The sequence below is a fragment of the Peromyscus leucopus genome, chromosome 2 (genome assembly GCF_004664715.2).
Source record: "Peromyscus leucopus breed LL Stock chromosome 2, UCI_PerLeu_2.1, whole genome shotgun sequence".
Taxonomy (NCBI): domain Eukaryota; kingdom Metazoa; phylum Chordata; class Mammalia; order Rodentia; family Cricetidae; genus Peromyscus; species Peromyscus leucopus.
The window spans coordinates 122,894,544-122,909,387 of NC_051064.1; the positions used below are offsets into that span (position 1 = coordinate 122,894,544).

A 14,844-nucleotide genomic window follows, 5' to 3' on the forward strand; every position below is an offset into this window, starting at 1 on the left:
AGTTCAAGAACCTGGGCTACATAGTGACTATGAGGTCAGCTGGGATGTTCTTACTGTGCATCCCAGTCTCAGTAACAAGGCAAAACACAAAAACCTTAAAAAACTTCATTTAGGGCAATAGAGAGCACTCTTGCTTTTGCCGAGGAACCGAATTCTGTTTCTAGCACCCATGTTTAGAAGCTAACAACAGTTTGTAAATCCAGCTTCAGGGGACCTTATGCCCTCTACTGGTCACTGCATGTATGTGCACACCCCTGAGCACAGGAATACAGACATGGTCATACATGAACACAAGCATGCTTGCTTACCAGTTTGAAAAGATGGCTCAGCCATCACAAATACTTGCTGATCTTGCAGAGGACCCAAATTTGGATCCCAGCACCTAAGTTAGGAGGTTCACAAGTGCCTGTAACTCTAGCTCCAAAGAATCTAATGCCCTCTTGTGGACTTTGAGGGTACTCCCACATATGTGGCATACTCACGTAGGTAAATACACACATAAATCTTTTTTAAAAATCAGCTGTGCCTTGGGAAGCAAAGGCAGGCTGATCTCTCAGACTTTGGGCCAGCCAGAGCTCTGTTAGTGAGATCTTATCTCAAAAACAAACAAACAAAACCAGGAACAACCAAAACAGTAAATCTGGTGTGGTGGTGCACACCTTTAATCCTACCTCTCATAAGGTCAAAGTAGGTGGATCGCTATGAGTTGGAGGCCAGCCTGGTGTACAACATAGCAAATCTTGTCTCAAAACAGCAACAATCCCCCCCACACACACACACACACGGGCAGGAGAAACGGTTTTGTCGTTCCTACAGAAGAGTTAGGTGTGATTCCCAGCACCCCAATGGCAGCTGACAAATGGCTGTAATTTCAGTTTTAGGGTATCTGCTACCTTCTTCAGGACTCTGAGGGCATTGAATTCACCGGTGTGCACACACATACTTGCAGATAAAACACCCATATGCATAAAAATAAATAAATAAATATTTTGAAAGTGAATCGAGCTGGTGATCTAGCCTAGTTGGTAACATACTTGCCTACTCTATGTGAGGCCCTGAGTTCTACTCCCAGTTCTGAAAATAATGAAATATCACACAGCTGTAACCTGAGCACTTAGGCTGAAGGAAGGTCATCTAAAGTCTGAGGCTAGCCTGGGTTACAAAGTGAATTTAAAGCTAGCCTAGGCTACAGTGTAAGTTCCTTCATAAAACACAAATGATTCCTATGTGTATTTCCAATGACTAATCTTTGTATTATCTAATAAATTACATAAAAATTCATTTTGAAAATTAGGAAATTTATGGGGTTGGAGGGATGGCTCAGTGGTTAAGAGGACCAGGTTCAATTCCCAGCACCTACATAGCACTCACACCTGTCTGTAACTCCAGTTCTACGGGATCTAACACCTTCACATAGATATACATGCAGGCAAAACACCAAAGCACATAAAATAAAAATAAACTTTAAAATATAAGGAAATTTTAGTTTATGTACAGTAGGAAACACAATTTGGGACAGATATGGGTATTAAACAAGAATTAGTGTGATGACTAATTAAGGAAAGATATCCTAATGATGGCTACTGCAATGGCAACTGGTCTCTGTGGCCTCTTTTTATTTTCCTACAAAATGGAGCAAAATAAAGTATATCAGTCTTTTTCTGTGTGCTGGGACACAAGACCTGAATTTGGGTTCCCGGTACCCACGATGCAGAGTGTGGTGGGGAACACCTAGCATTCCAGGACTGGAAAGCTGGAGACAGGAGGGGCCCCGAGGCTTGCTGGCCAGCTCAGCCAGCTCAATCAGAAAGGGGTTTACTGAGAGGAAGCCCTCCAAGCACATGCACACACGAACGTGAAGCTGTCTGAAGCTGGGTGTGAGTGTAATGCCTCAAATCTGTAATCCTAGCACTTGGGAGGCAGAGGCGAGAGAAGTGCCTTATATGTGGGACTAGCCTGGGCTACAGAATAAGATCCTATCCCAAATAACCAAAGGGAGAAAACAAGAAAAAAAAAAAAAAAACCCACAATAAATGTGTGGGTTTATTTTTTGAAAATACTTAGAATCTTGGTCATGCAAACATGAGGAGCCGAGTCAGAATTCCCAAAATGCACGTAAGAGAGACATAGTGAGTATGAGTCTGCAGTCCCAGAGCTTCTGTTCCAAGACGCCAGGAAGAGACAGGAGAATTTCTCTCTGTTTCCAGGCCAGCTAGCCTGGCCTATGGAGCAGCAAGCAACACAGAGACCCTGTCTCAGACAAAGTGGAAGGTGAAAACTCACCCCCAAGACTGTCTTCTCATCTCCACAGGCCTGACACAGCCAGTGGCTATGCACATACAAACATCTCTCCTCCCTCACCGTTCGCGCTCGCTCCCTCCCTTTCACCTTTCGTGCTCTCTCCTCTCTCTCCTCTCCTCTCTCTCTCTCTCTCTCTCTCTCTCTCTCTCTCTCTCTCTCTCTCTCACACACACACACACACACACACACACACCCCAAAGAATCTATAATATTCTATATGATTTTGTTAACTTTTGAAGTCAAAGTCTAGATATAGCCAGGCATGATGGCAAACGCATTTAATTCCAGCACTTGGGAGGCAGAGGCAGGAGGCGCTCTATGAGTTTGAAGCCAGCCTGGACTACACAATGAGTTCCAGAAAACCTGGGGCTATGAAGAGAAAAGTCTAGATGCAACTAGTAGATTTTTTTTACTACTGGAAATGAAATAAATTTAATGATACCAAAAAAAATTTAGGTTTGTTTCTAAGTCTAATTATCTATTTGCTGAAGCTAAAACTTCTAATCTCTAGATTCCTGGTGGGGGAAAAAAAATCAACTTTACTCGACTTAATGATAAAACATCTTCACTGCTATTTAACAATTTGTGTTATTTATACAGTCTATTATTCTGCTCCCTGGCAAAATGCCTACAATGATTATTAAGACATTAGCTCCTTGTTTATAGGACATAGACTTACTCTGACTTAATGACAGAAATCTACAATTTGCATCTTAGTCTATGTTCAATGTCTGGGGATAGAGCTTAGCTAGGAGACTGCTTGTCTCCCATGTGTGAAGAAGCCCTAGGTTTAACACTTGGGAAGTGGAAGCGGAAGAACCAAGAATTCAAGGTCAGCTTGGGCTTTACGAGACCCTGGTTTAAAACAAAGACAAAATTTGTTCTTTTCTTTTTTTTTCCCCTCTCGGAAGTAAAGCACTAGATCAGGGAGTCAAACCTTTGGGCTTGTGCCATAAAACCTTCATCTTGAGACCAAGCAATCCTAATGGTCCTCAATCACTGTTTCTACTGTCTTAGATTGTATTGAGTAATAGAGTGGGATAATTTATAGTATACAACCACTTCTATATAAATGGTAAACAACAAAAAAAAAAAAAAGTAGAAAGTGAAAACCCACACCCAAGATTGTCTTCTTGACCCGGTCAGTGGCTCCATCCCCACACACACTGGTCACAATGCCTCCCGCCCAAAGACCACTTTACAAATAGAGCAGCTCCTGAGGGAGATCAATCAAGGCCCAAGTCTGCAGAAGGCTTTTCCTTGGTTTTCTTATTTGAGAAACAAGACAAGTTCTACCATCCTTGGGTTCAGAAATGCTCAGTACTTCCCTAATTGATGCTGTGCCGGTCAGTTCATCCACACTACTTCCTCCTTGGCACCCCACCTCTCTTAGTTGTTCCTGTGTAGCATTTTATTTATCTATTTATTTGTTTATTACTGAGGTGTGATGTGTTTGTGGAGAATTGAAGCAATTATATGGATAAATGAAGTTCAAAAATGTAAACCTTTCTACTCCGTTATTTATGTACTTCAGGCTAAAACTTACTTAGAATTTTCACTGCATTGCCGTATTTCATAAAAACTAGCATTTCTCCACAGAAAAGCTGTATGGTTATGCCATACTCCCTGTTTTGTTTTTTAAATACACCTCCCCCCCCCTTTTTTTTTTTAAAAAAAGATTTATTTATTTATGTTCTGCTGCCTGCATATATGCCTACATGCTAGAAGGGGGCGCCAGATCTCATTATATTGATGGTTGGGCGATACCATGTGGTTGCTGGGAATTGAACTCAGGACTTCTGGAAGAGCTGCCAGTGCTCTTAACCTCTTAGCCATCTTTCCAGCCCGGTTATACCATATTCTTACCACTAATCGATGTTCACTGACAAGACCCATGTAATTTTGTGGTTTCCTACCTATCATGTTTATTCCTCTGGTCTAAATGATCTAATACAATTAGAATGAAGGGTTTATGGATATATTTGTTTCTATTTTTTAATAACTAAGCAATCACAGGCAAACAAGATATAAACAGAATTAAATAAAAAATAATGAAATATCAGCAACATGGTAGCAAGGTTGTAAATCAAATCAGCACTCCCTCTCTCCTTTCTTCCTCCTCCCCCACCCCCAATCCACTCCCCTACTTTCATGTTTGTTTTTTGAGACAGGGCCTCATTATATAGCTCTGGCTGACTTAGAACTATGTAGACCAGACCAAGCTAGCAAATTTTAGCTAGACTCCTAGCTAATGGGTTTCCAAATAAGAGCGAGTTACCACCAGAAGACATTAATAAATGTTAAGGGAAAATAATCTAATATCTATCTGTTCTATATTGACAAAATGTTGTCTTCAAGGAAGAAGACATTTACGGGAGTCACAAGGACATCTACAGAACAAGTAAGATGAGCATCTTACCTTTCCTTGACTACGTTAAACCAATGGCATATTTCTTTAAATAACTTCATTAATAATCGAGACTTTCATTACATGCTAAGACTTAAGTCTGACACAAACCCCTAATACTATGCTATGCACTAACAAACAAAGTATATACAAACTAAGTGTACTTACCAAGAACAATATACACTGGCCGTTTGGAGCTGCTGGGTAAGGTAAGTCGTACAAAGAACAAATGCTGTGTTATCCTGACCCTCAGATTCCAGATTACATATGATGTCTAGTATTTCCTTGCAGTCCACCTTTGAAATCTATCAAAAACGAGATAACTAAGTTAAAAAGAAAATGGTGACTTTTTCTATAGAATTTGTTAGGTAAAAGGGAAACTTCTGTAATATTTTCTATCTTTGGTAATTTGATAACTGGCAAGGCAAGAGTTAGAGGCATGGTAACTACTTCACTGACTGATGTCTGAGCAGTACAGAATGAATGCTTCGTTGGTCAAATGACTAAGATGAGAAAGAGGGCATTTGTAAGGAAGCTCCACTCTGTTCTTTATCAATATGGACATAAACATTCCACAGTCTTCATGTATTCATGAGCACTGCTACCACAGAAATGAGCCAAATTATGCACAACAGCTGGTTATTTTCATCCTCTCCCCGAAATCCCCCAGTGCTGGGCAGTGAACCCAGGGCCTTCAGTATGCTCAAGCATCACTCTACAACTGAGCTACACCCCCCACCCTCAATTTCTAGTAGGAATAATACGTTCACTGCGGACACTGCAAGGGGAAGAAGACTGGAGTAATAAGAGTACTACCCATCACTCTGTCTTTTGCAATAGGGTCTCATTAGGCTGTCCCAGGCAACCTCAAACTCATAATCCTCCCGACTAACGCATGCCACTGCATACTGTCTCCTCTCTTCCTCACAAACTCCTAACTATTTAGGCTGCACAGTAGGTAAGACACGCATGGGGTGACCTGTTCAGTGTCCATCCTTCTTTCTGTATGTTAGTAAATCTCTCCAAATATTGCAAACTTTTACTCCCTAGAGTTCTGAAACCAGATCATCTTTCCCCCTTTTAAATTTTACTTATTTACTCTGTGTGTGCGCACACATCCGCACCTACCCAAGGATATATATCATCACTCAAGTGGAAGTTTGGGGACAACTCTTGGCAGTAGGTTCCCTCCACCAGGGTCAAACTCAGGTTGTCAGGGCTGCCATACATGTGCCTCTACTGGCTGAGTTATCTCACTGGTCCTCTGAAAAGGCTAGTCTTATTCATTCCTGCCTTCAATTTCCCTCTCCCCTCCTCTTCTCTGCCGCTCCCCTCTCTCTCCCCCTCTCTCCTTCCTCTGCCCCCACCCCAACCCACTCCCCCACTTTCATGTTTGATTTTTGAGATAGGGCCTTATTATGTAGCTCTAGCTAGCTTGGAACTATGTAGAACAGACCAGGCTGGCCTTGAATTCACAGAGAACCACCTGCCTCTGCATCATAAAGCGCTGGGTTTAAAGGCGAGCATCACCACACAGCTCCAAGAACTCTTCAGGTTCAGACTTTGCCACTAAATCTCACATGGCCAACAAGCTGAGATCAAAGAGTATGCCACTATGCTTGTTTTGTTTATTTTTTAAAATGGGTTCTGGGTATCAAGTGGTCTTCATTCTTGTATGGCACACACTTTACTGATTCAGTTGTTTCTACAACCATCTTTTTAAAGCTTATTTATTTTTGATGCAGGGTCTGTTCTGTAGCCCAGGCTAATTGGAATTCACAGCAATCCTAATCCTTCAGCTTCCCAAATGCTGGGATTACCTGCATGAGGCACCTGGGTGGATTTTAAAAATTATGTTGGAGTGAACCCTCCAATCCGAGGAGATATCAACCAAAATAAACACTAACCCACAGAAGTGAGCCTAGAAGTGGAGTCCAGACTCATACCGAGTCCTAGGAAAATGACTTTTCAGAACTGTTCAGGGCTGGGGGTACAGCCCTGCTGTAGCTCAATCCCCTAGCATCCCATGAAGCCCTGGGTTATAAACTATTTAGAACTCTACTTTACAAATAAAATATTTAAATATTTAAGTCTTCACAGCCTTTCTATCTTAGTATATTTCTTGAGTTATAATTCTCATTTCCCCATATAACTATATGGAAAAAAATGTAAATATTAAGATTGTAATTTTAAAGCCAAGCAATTAATCTCATCAGGTGGTTCTCTGTGAGTTCAAGGCCAGTCTGATCTATACAGCTTTTAAAGCCAGCCAGGGTAACATAGCTAAGACCCGGTCTCAAAAAAATTAAATAAAATTTTATGGACATTAACAATTCCTTGTTCTGCTTTTATTTTAATTCATATTTAATCTAAAGCTATACCCAGGATTTCTATGCTCCTGTTTACTTTTCTAGTCCCAAACTGAATTCCCACTGAGTCCTGTTTAAAGTATTTGCTGTTTATCATTTATACTAGTGACTGTGTCAATTCCCAACAGAGTTAGACTGGTGCGTAAATTAGATCCTGTTTATATTTTCTTGTCTCCATCAAGAGAAGAAATAAGTATCTGCTACTGTGCCTACCAACCACAATAGTCAGGAAATATGCAGTTCATTCACAGATCGACACTGAACTGGACTACTACTTTGCCCAGCACCTCTGTTGATAGTGTTTCTGTTTCTTTAAAATAATATAAGCATTTCATGTTTAAAACATTGTCCTTGCAAAGATTTACCCTTTTAATAATTAAAAGAAAACATAGACATATAGACTTAACCTTTGTTACTTTCATTAAAATCCATGCATACACATATGGTGGAATGAGAAATGGGCTCCCCAAGTTGTCTCTGAACTCCACATTTTGTACCATCGAATAACATGCCGGGCATATGAGTGCATATGAGACACACACAAACATGCAAACAAACAAATAAATGGATGAAGGAATGAATGAATGGGTGTAACCTAATACATTTTAATTAGGGGCTGGAGAGACATACCAGCAGTTGAGAGCATGAGCTGCTCTTTCAGAAGACCCAAATTCAACTCCCAGCACCCACATGGCAGCTCACAATCATCAGTAACTCCAATTCCAGAGTATGACACTTTCTTCTGACCTCCACAGGCACTGGTATGCATGTGGTACACATACATGCATGCAGGCACAGCACTCACATACACTTAAACAAAAATTCTGAGAAACATTTAATTAGTACCAAAGACAACTCATTTAATTCTATACAAATGGTTTCGACCTCAAACTCCAGATTCCAAGGGATTCTGATATTTAGATCTTCCAGTTCCTAATTTGTCTAACTATGTGCTGGCAATGAATTCTGGCTTTCACATGACCCAGGCAATTAATCTTAATTGTATGTTTGGCAAAATGGTCCCCAGCAGAGGTTTCTCATTACACACACCCATTACTAGGATACCCACAGGTGCCAACATACAAAGAACTTTTATTCCCAGCTGTTGCTCTGGTTAATTTAACTCTTCTCCTGAAAGCTGTAATAGAGTAAAAACTATGCTATATTAGAACATATGCTGATTAAAAACAACAATTAATGAACATGGAGCAAGTCATCAGTAGTTTCCAAACGAAAGGCTCTTTATAATTCTATTGCTGACTGCAAAAGAAAGCATCACTAGGTAGAAATCAGTGCTTCTTTTAAAATTGTGTGCTAAATGTCTTTGTCCTAATAAATTTAACAAATTAATCCACATTTCAAGAAATACTTAAAACTACTTATCTGCATATTTGTATTTCAAGGTATGTATGAAACCCTTGGGTTCAATTCTCAACATTGAAGAGGGGCAGGGAGATTCACTGCTCATCACTTTCTACCTAACAGACATAAATCACATAGTGGAAGGATAGCCAAGGAGCCAGCTGAACTGCCTTTTAGTCTGACTTCAGACTCTATCATTAGCATAATACATGTAGGGCTTTGGGGACATTACCATATTGGCTTCAATTTCATCACTGGTGGAGTATAGAGGACTAATTGTAGTCATGGAGACTGTCATCTGATGGTGGTAACAGATAGAAAAATATTCGTATTTTAAGAGTCAATAAACATTTTTTGGCAGAGGGGACAGAAAATACTTTCAGCCTTTACCAAATAGTTTCTGCTATAACTGTCCCACCACTGTAGCACAAAAGCAGCCAGAGACAGGAAAGAGCTAAGAGTGATTGTGTGTCAAAACCGCTCAAAACCAGATAGAGATGGAAGTGTTGGTGCATGCCTGTAGAAACCCCACTACTTGGGAGGCTGAGAAGCAGGAGAGTTTGAAGCTAGCTTAGATTACATAGAATGTTCCATGTTACCTGAGGTAAACAAACAAAACAGGTACAGTCACATGCCATATGTTTTAATTAGACTGCATATATGATAGCATCTGTTAAATAGCCTATGTAGGTAGTAGGCTAATATTGTCCAGACTGTGTGACTACACTACAATGCTGGCACAAGGATGAAAATGCCTGATGACATATTTTTCAGACATATACCTTCATCAAGCAGTCTGCTAATCCAGATATATCATAGAGCAGCAGTGAACCCATTTCCCACAGCAGTTCCCTGCAAACTCAGCAACTAGCAAAAGGAACCAATTAAGTAATTCCAGGAAAAATCCCGTTTTCTTACTTGGTTGTTTGATTGACAGTGCTGGGCAAACAATCTTATCAGTGTTATAACTTAGCTTCTTGATTTGTTATTAATAAACCAGGAAAAAAAATCACAGATAAAAGCTGACAACAGCTATGTATAAAATCTTGAACACATGCACAGTCCAAGGATCAACTGCAGCACCATTAGGACCACCACCCACAGCCCTGACTGTCTTCCTGGACTTCCTTGCTCCTCCACTCCTCTGGCATCTTAATGAGAAGCAGCACATGGCCACCATCCTCAAGTCTCAAAGCTTTATGTGCCTCTTTTGGGTATATGCAGGCATATGGAAGGTCAGAGAACAATCCCCAGTGTAATTCCTCAAGCATCACCTTTTTTCTGAGACTGGTTCTATCCGGGCCTGGAACTTGCCAAGTAGGCTGGCCTGGCTGGCCAGCCAACTCCAGGAGCCCACCATCTCCACTTCCCCAGTGCGCACTAAGATCTATGAGGTGGTTTGAAAGAAAATGGCTCCCATGGGGAGTGGCGCTATTAGATGGGGCCTTGCTGGACAAAGTGTCACAGGGGGCAGGCTTTGAGGCTTCAGATGCTCAATCCAGGCCCAGTGTCTCACTCTCTTCCTGCTGCCTGCAGATCCAGATGTAGAACTCTTGACTCCTTCTCCAGCACCATGTCTGCCTGTGTGCCACCATGCTTCCTGCCATGATAACTGACTAAACCTCCAAAACTGTAAGCAAGCCCAATTAAATGTTTTCCTTATTAAGAGTCATGGCTTCTCTCTTCACAGCAATAAAAACCGTAAGATAATCCAGCATTTAAAAAACAGAAACAAAATAAAACCCCTGGGTTCTGGGGATTGAACTCATATCCTCACACATATTCCCCCTTCCTACCTCAAGCCTAAGGAGGGTATCTCTTTATAAAGGCCACAATGGCCTCAAACTCCAAAGTGCTAGGATTATAGGTGTGCACTACCAAATACTATTATTCTGAGTGTCTTGAAGTTATATCTGTATATTATTCCCATTTCTGCCCTGTCAGTGAGTGCTGTTGTTTTTCACAATACAATCTCTTGTCCTAACCCTAATACACTACTCTTTCAGTTAAATGTCCCTAAAATATCACGATAGTCACCATATCACTTGTTTAAACCTCATCCAATCTACACTCAAATCCATTCATTTCTGAAGACTCCTTTCCCCAAGCCAACAGATCCTATTTCTCACAAGACCTTAACACACATGCTTTGGCTCACACAAGGTGTTCTCTAGTGAGTTACTGAAAGCACAAGTTAATTACTATGTCTTACTACCAGCCAGCTGTCCTTAACACAGATATCCATCCATCTACCCTTACTTCAAGGTCCAACTCAGGCACCAATTTCGTTATAAGGGTTTTTAAATGGCATTTACACAGATAGTTTCCATACCTACTCTTGTACTGAACACAGCAGTAGCCTAATATTATTTAGCATTTTTCTTTATAACTGTTTCTGGCAAACAATGCTATAGAAACTTCTGTATTTGCCAATGCCCAATACAATGCTAGAATCAAAGCAGGCTTAAATTATGATCAAGGTTAAAGAAAACTCGTTATAGGATGAGGAGGAATCAAATCCAAAGTTAGACTTTTTACTGCTGCTTCTAAATTCTTTTGCAAGTCTCAAATATCGAGATTAATGAATGGCTGTTTTCTTAATTTTATGTTTCTTTCTTTTCTTTTTGGTTTTTCGAGACAGGGTTTCTCTGTGTATTTTTGGTGCCTGTCCTGGATCTCACTCTATAGCCCAGGCTGGCCTCGAACTCACAGAGATCCGCCTGGCTCTGCCTCCCGAGTGCTGGGATTAAAGGCATGTCCCACCACCGCCCGGCAATTTTATGTTTCCTGAACACAAAATATTGCAGTTGATATCAGGTCAGTACCTGAACTTACCCAATACTGTAAACAAACCAATACACAAATGCATGTTTTTAAAAATTCAGACGAACTCAGATGAGGCAAAACATCTCTATGTATACAATGCTCCCCTTTCCTCTACCTGAAGACAATTTCTTGCTATATAGCCCAAGTAGGCCTTGAACTGGAAATCTTTTGGCCAATTACAGGAATGCACAGTATCTTGTCTTCTCAATAGTACTGCATATTATATCCAAAGAATTCTTATTATAGAGTCTATATTTGTAGTGTCTATGGTGTGTCAAGAATTGATTCTCTTTGAAATGTGTGCATGTGCATGCATGTACAGGCCAGAGAACAACTTTGGGTGTTACCCTCATGAGCATGACACCTCTTTTAAGTCTGGGTCTCTAATGGCTTGGGAACTCACCAATTAGGCTAGATTGCCTGGCCATGCTCAAATATATACATACACACGTATACACACACATTCTCTCTCTCTCTCTCTCTCTCTCTCTCTCTCTCTCTCTCTCTCTCTCTCTCACACACACACACACACACACACACACACACACAAATAAATAAAAATAAATCTTTTAAAAACATTTTAAAGATTATGTGGGGAAAAAAAGCCTATACAACACATCACTTAGGATGGTCAAATGTTCAGCAAATGCTTCCTGTAATTATTTTTGAAGTTGCAATGGGAAGTATGAAATGGTTGAAATAGTTAGGCCTCTGATTTCTTTATGATCACAATGCCCAACCAATTAAAACATGTGAAGAGTCATTGAGTCAATCTCCATTTTAGAAAACTATATTCAGGTGTCCACAGCACCAAATATCTGTTTCATCTTTGCAGGATATCTGGGGCACTGTCTAGAACCATATATCAAAACAAAGATGACCAACACTGTCACTATTCACATATTACACACCAGACAATCTTCCCAAATACAAGTGACTATGAAATTTTAAAGTTACAGGTTACACCGTTCTCACTGGGATACTGCTAAGAAACATCCCAGGATAAAGAGCATATAAATGCTTAAAACAAAACAACAACAACTAGGAAGTCAATAGGAAGGTTGATGGGAGTCAGGATGGTAGGACAGGCTCTGAGAGTCAATCTGGTAGGAAGTACCTTAAATTTCAAGAATGAGGCTGACAAGCTTCTCCCAACAGGGGGATAAGATCTGAGTGGTTTAGCCACTTCAGATAGCTACTGACTCAGATACTGGTCCAGGATTCAAACAAAGAGAAGCTGGTTTAGAGCACTGCATTATAGCAGTCGTTTACTGAAAATAGAGCAGAAGGAATATGGGGCACTGCTTATTTAAAATTTCTTTGTAATTTATTTGTGTGTGCGCGCGCGCGCAGCCTGGAACACATGTGGAGGTCAGAAGACAACTTTTAGGAGTTGGTTCTCTCCTTCCACCACATGAGATCCAAAGATGAAATGTCAGTGGAGAGGCAAATGCCACCTAAGCAGTCTCTAGGGCGTTATTTTACATGGAACTGTAATGAAGGCCTCTTTGATATGGTAATATGGGACAAGAAGGTAACCACGCAGGGTGACTTGCAAGCACAAAGCTCTATGGCAAGAAGACACTTAGCTTGCTCTGAAACTGCAGAGACAAGGTAGCTAAACAGCAGTGAGCATTAGGTTGTGCAAGACAGAAAAATAAGACATTGGCCATCAAATAGAATGAAGGCTTCTGAATTTATTATGAGAAAAATGGAAAATTACTGGATGGTTTTGAACAGAAAATTGCCGTACTCAAATACTAAAGGAAATTTTCTGGCTACTTATGAAGAGACTAAAATGCAGAGGCCATGAGGGAAACTACACATGACACGACAGTTCAGAGGTTGCTGGTATTCATCCTTGCATCTCCAATTCCCCACATATTATCTGAAATGAACTATCAGATACATACCAACAAGGATAATATATTATTATTGTTATTATTACTATTATCTTTCTGCCTCAGCCTCACCCTAGCAATAGGATTACAGTGCTGCGGCCGCAAGAATATATCAGAAGAACTCAGCTGGTTATGGCAAAGTCACTACCTGGAGGAATCAGGGAATTCCTCCAGAGGAAGCCAAATCCCAAGGAGCTTTTGGTGTTACTTGGCTTGTTATATATCAGCTGAATTCTGTTATGAAAATCATGTGTGCCTTCATAGTTTTCCCAACTGACTTTTCCCTAAGAAGGGCTAAAGTGTAGACTGATCACTCTCTGGACATACATATTCCAGGTATTTGGAGAACTGCCTCAGGAAAGGCTCTCTCTGGAATCGGGTATCTTCCTTGGCCACTTTCAAGGACTAGCAGTAATAACAGTCCACATGCAAGTCTCCTGATTTAAGACAAATTCCACAAAGAGACACCGCCATCAGGTGGATGTTCAGTAATAGCTTTACACAATTTAGCTCAGACCCTCCTTTCTTACAGCCTTACTAACTTTATAGACCTCTAACTCCTTACCTAACCACTTCTAGGAATATTTGGATAACCTTCTGCGCTGACAGCTATGCTCAGCCAGAACCCCAGTTCAAGCCTCACTGTAATTATCATCATTGGCAGCATCCAGCCAGGTCCATCCCCAGAGGGAGGAAAGTACTTTATCAGAGATACCTCTGTACTCTCTAAGAACAGACTTAATCATCCAGACTACCTGTTTGAGAAGGCCTGGCGGATGTGCCAATTAAGCTTTACTTCCTCCTTTCCCAAACCTTACCTCTAATTCCAGATCTCCCTTTAACTATCACCAGAGGCATCTAGCTGTACACAGGTTGCCTAGCAATTGAGCATACTTTCACCCACCCTGTAGAAAAATGGCAGATAGCTTGGACAGATATGAGTCACAGGAAAAAAGACAGTTTTATTTTCTCCAATTGACCTAGCAACTTATAGATTCCTAACATTTCTACCGATCATGTTTAAGATTATAGTTGAGCACATAAGAGCTCTCCTCTTAGATATTTAGCTGAATTTAGCCTTTAGTTAATTCATTTCCCCATTGGTCACTTCTCTTTGGGGTTGCAAATGATAATTAACGGTTATTGCCTCCATGTGATTCTTATCACCCCTCCATTTGACCCTGGAAGCCTGGCTTTGCACTGCTAAGGGAATACTGCTTGTAAGTGTATATATACCAGGACTTGAGAAAAGAGAATGGAAGAACTAGATGGGTAAGAATTTGAGAGGAACAAACTGAGATGGGGAAGAAGTAGATTGAAGGGCTAGAGGAGAGTACTAGAGGAACAAGATGGAAGATGAGGAAGAGCCAGATGGGGAAGAACGAGATGAAGAGAGAGAAGGAGATGGGAGAAGAGATGATATGGGAAGGAACAAGATGGATGAGAACCTAGAAGGGGCAGAACTAGATGAAGGAATTAAGATAGAACCTAGAGGGGACCGCAGATAAGTGTAGAGAGAAATCAGGCTAGAAATGAGCTAAATATGAGAGCAGAATATAAGCTTGTAACTGACAGAGAATAATAAAGTATATGGACTAAGGAGTTTTGTGTACATAGATTCATTTCTTCTCATCAAAGATTAATTATCAGCTGGTTGTAGATTCTTCCCGGACCCTGG

The 14,844-nt window shown here is 40.7% G+C and overlaps 1 protein-coding gene across 4 annotated transcripts in view; it reads right to left on the reverse strand.

Annotated features, from left to right (window-relative positions):
* Rlf (RLF zinc finger) overlaps window positions 1-14,844 on the reverse strand; it is a 70,580-nt gene that overhangs the window by 11,531 nt on the left and 44,205 nt on the right. For 3 of the 4 annotated variants that reach the window (XM_028886416.2, XM_037202912.1, XM_037202911.1), the window contains one exon: window positions 4,877-5,013. The exons of the other annotated variant lie outside the window; for it this stretch is intronic. In XM_028886416.2, the coding sequence (XP_028742249.1) occupies window positions 4,877-5,013 (137 nt within the window). The remainder of the gene's footprint in view (window positions 1-4,876; window positions 5,014-14,844) is intronic. 4 annotated transcript variants of the gene reach the window in all.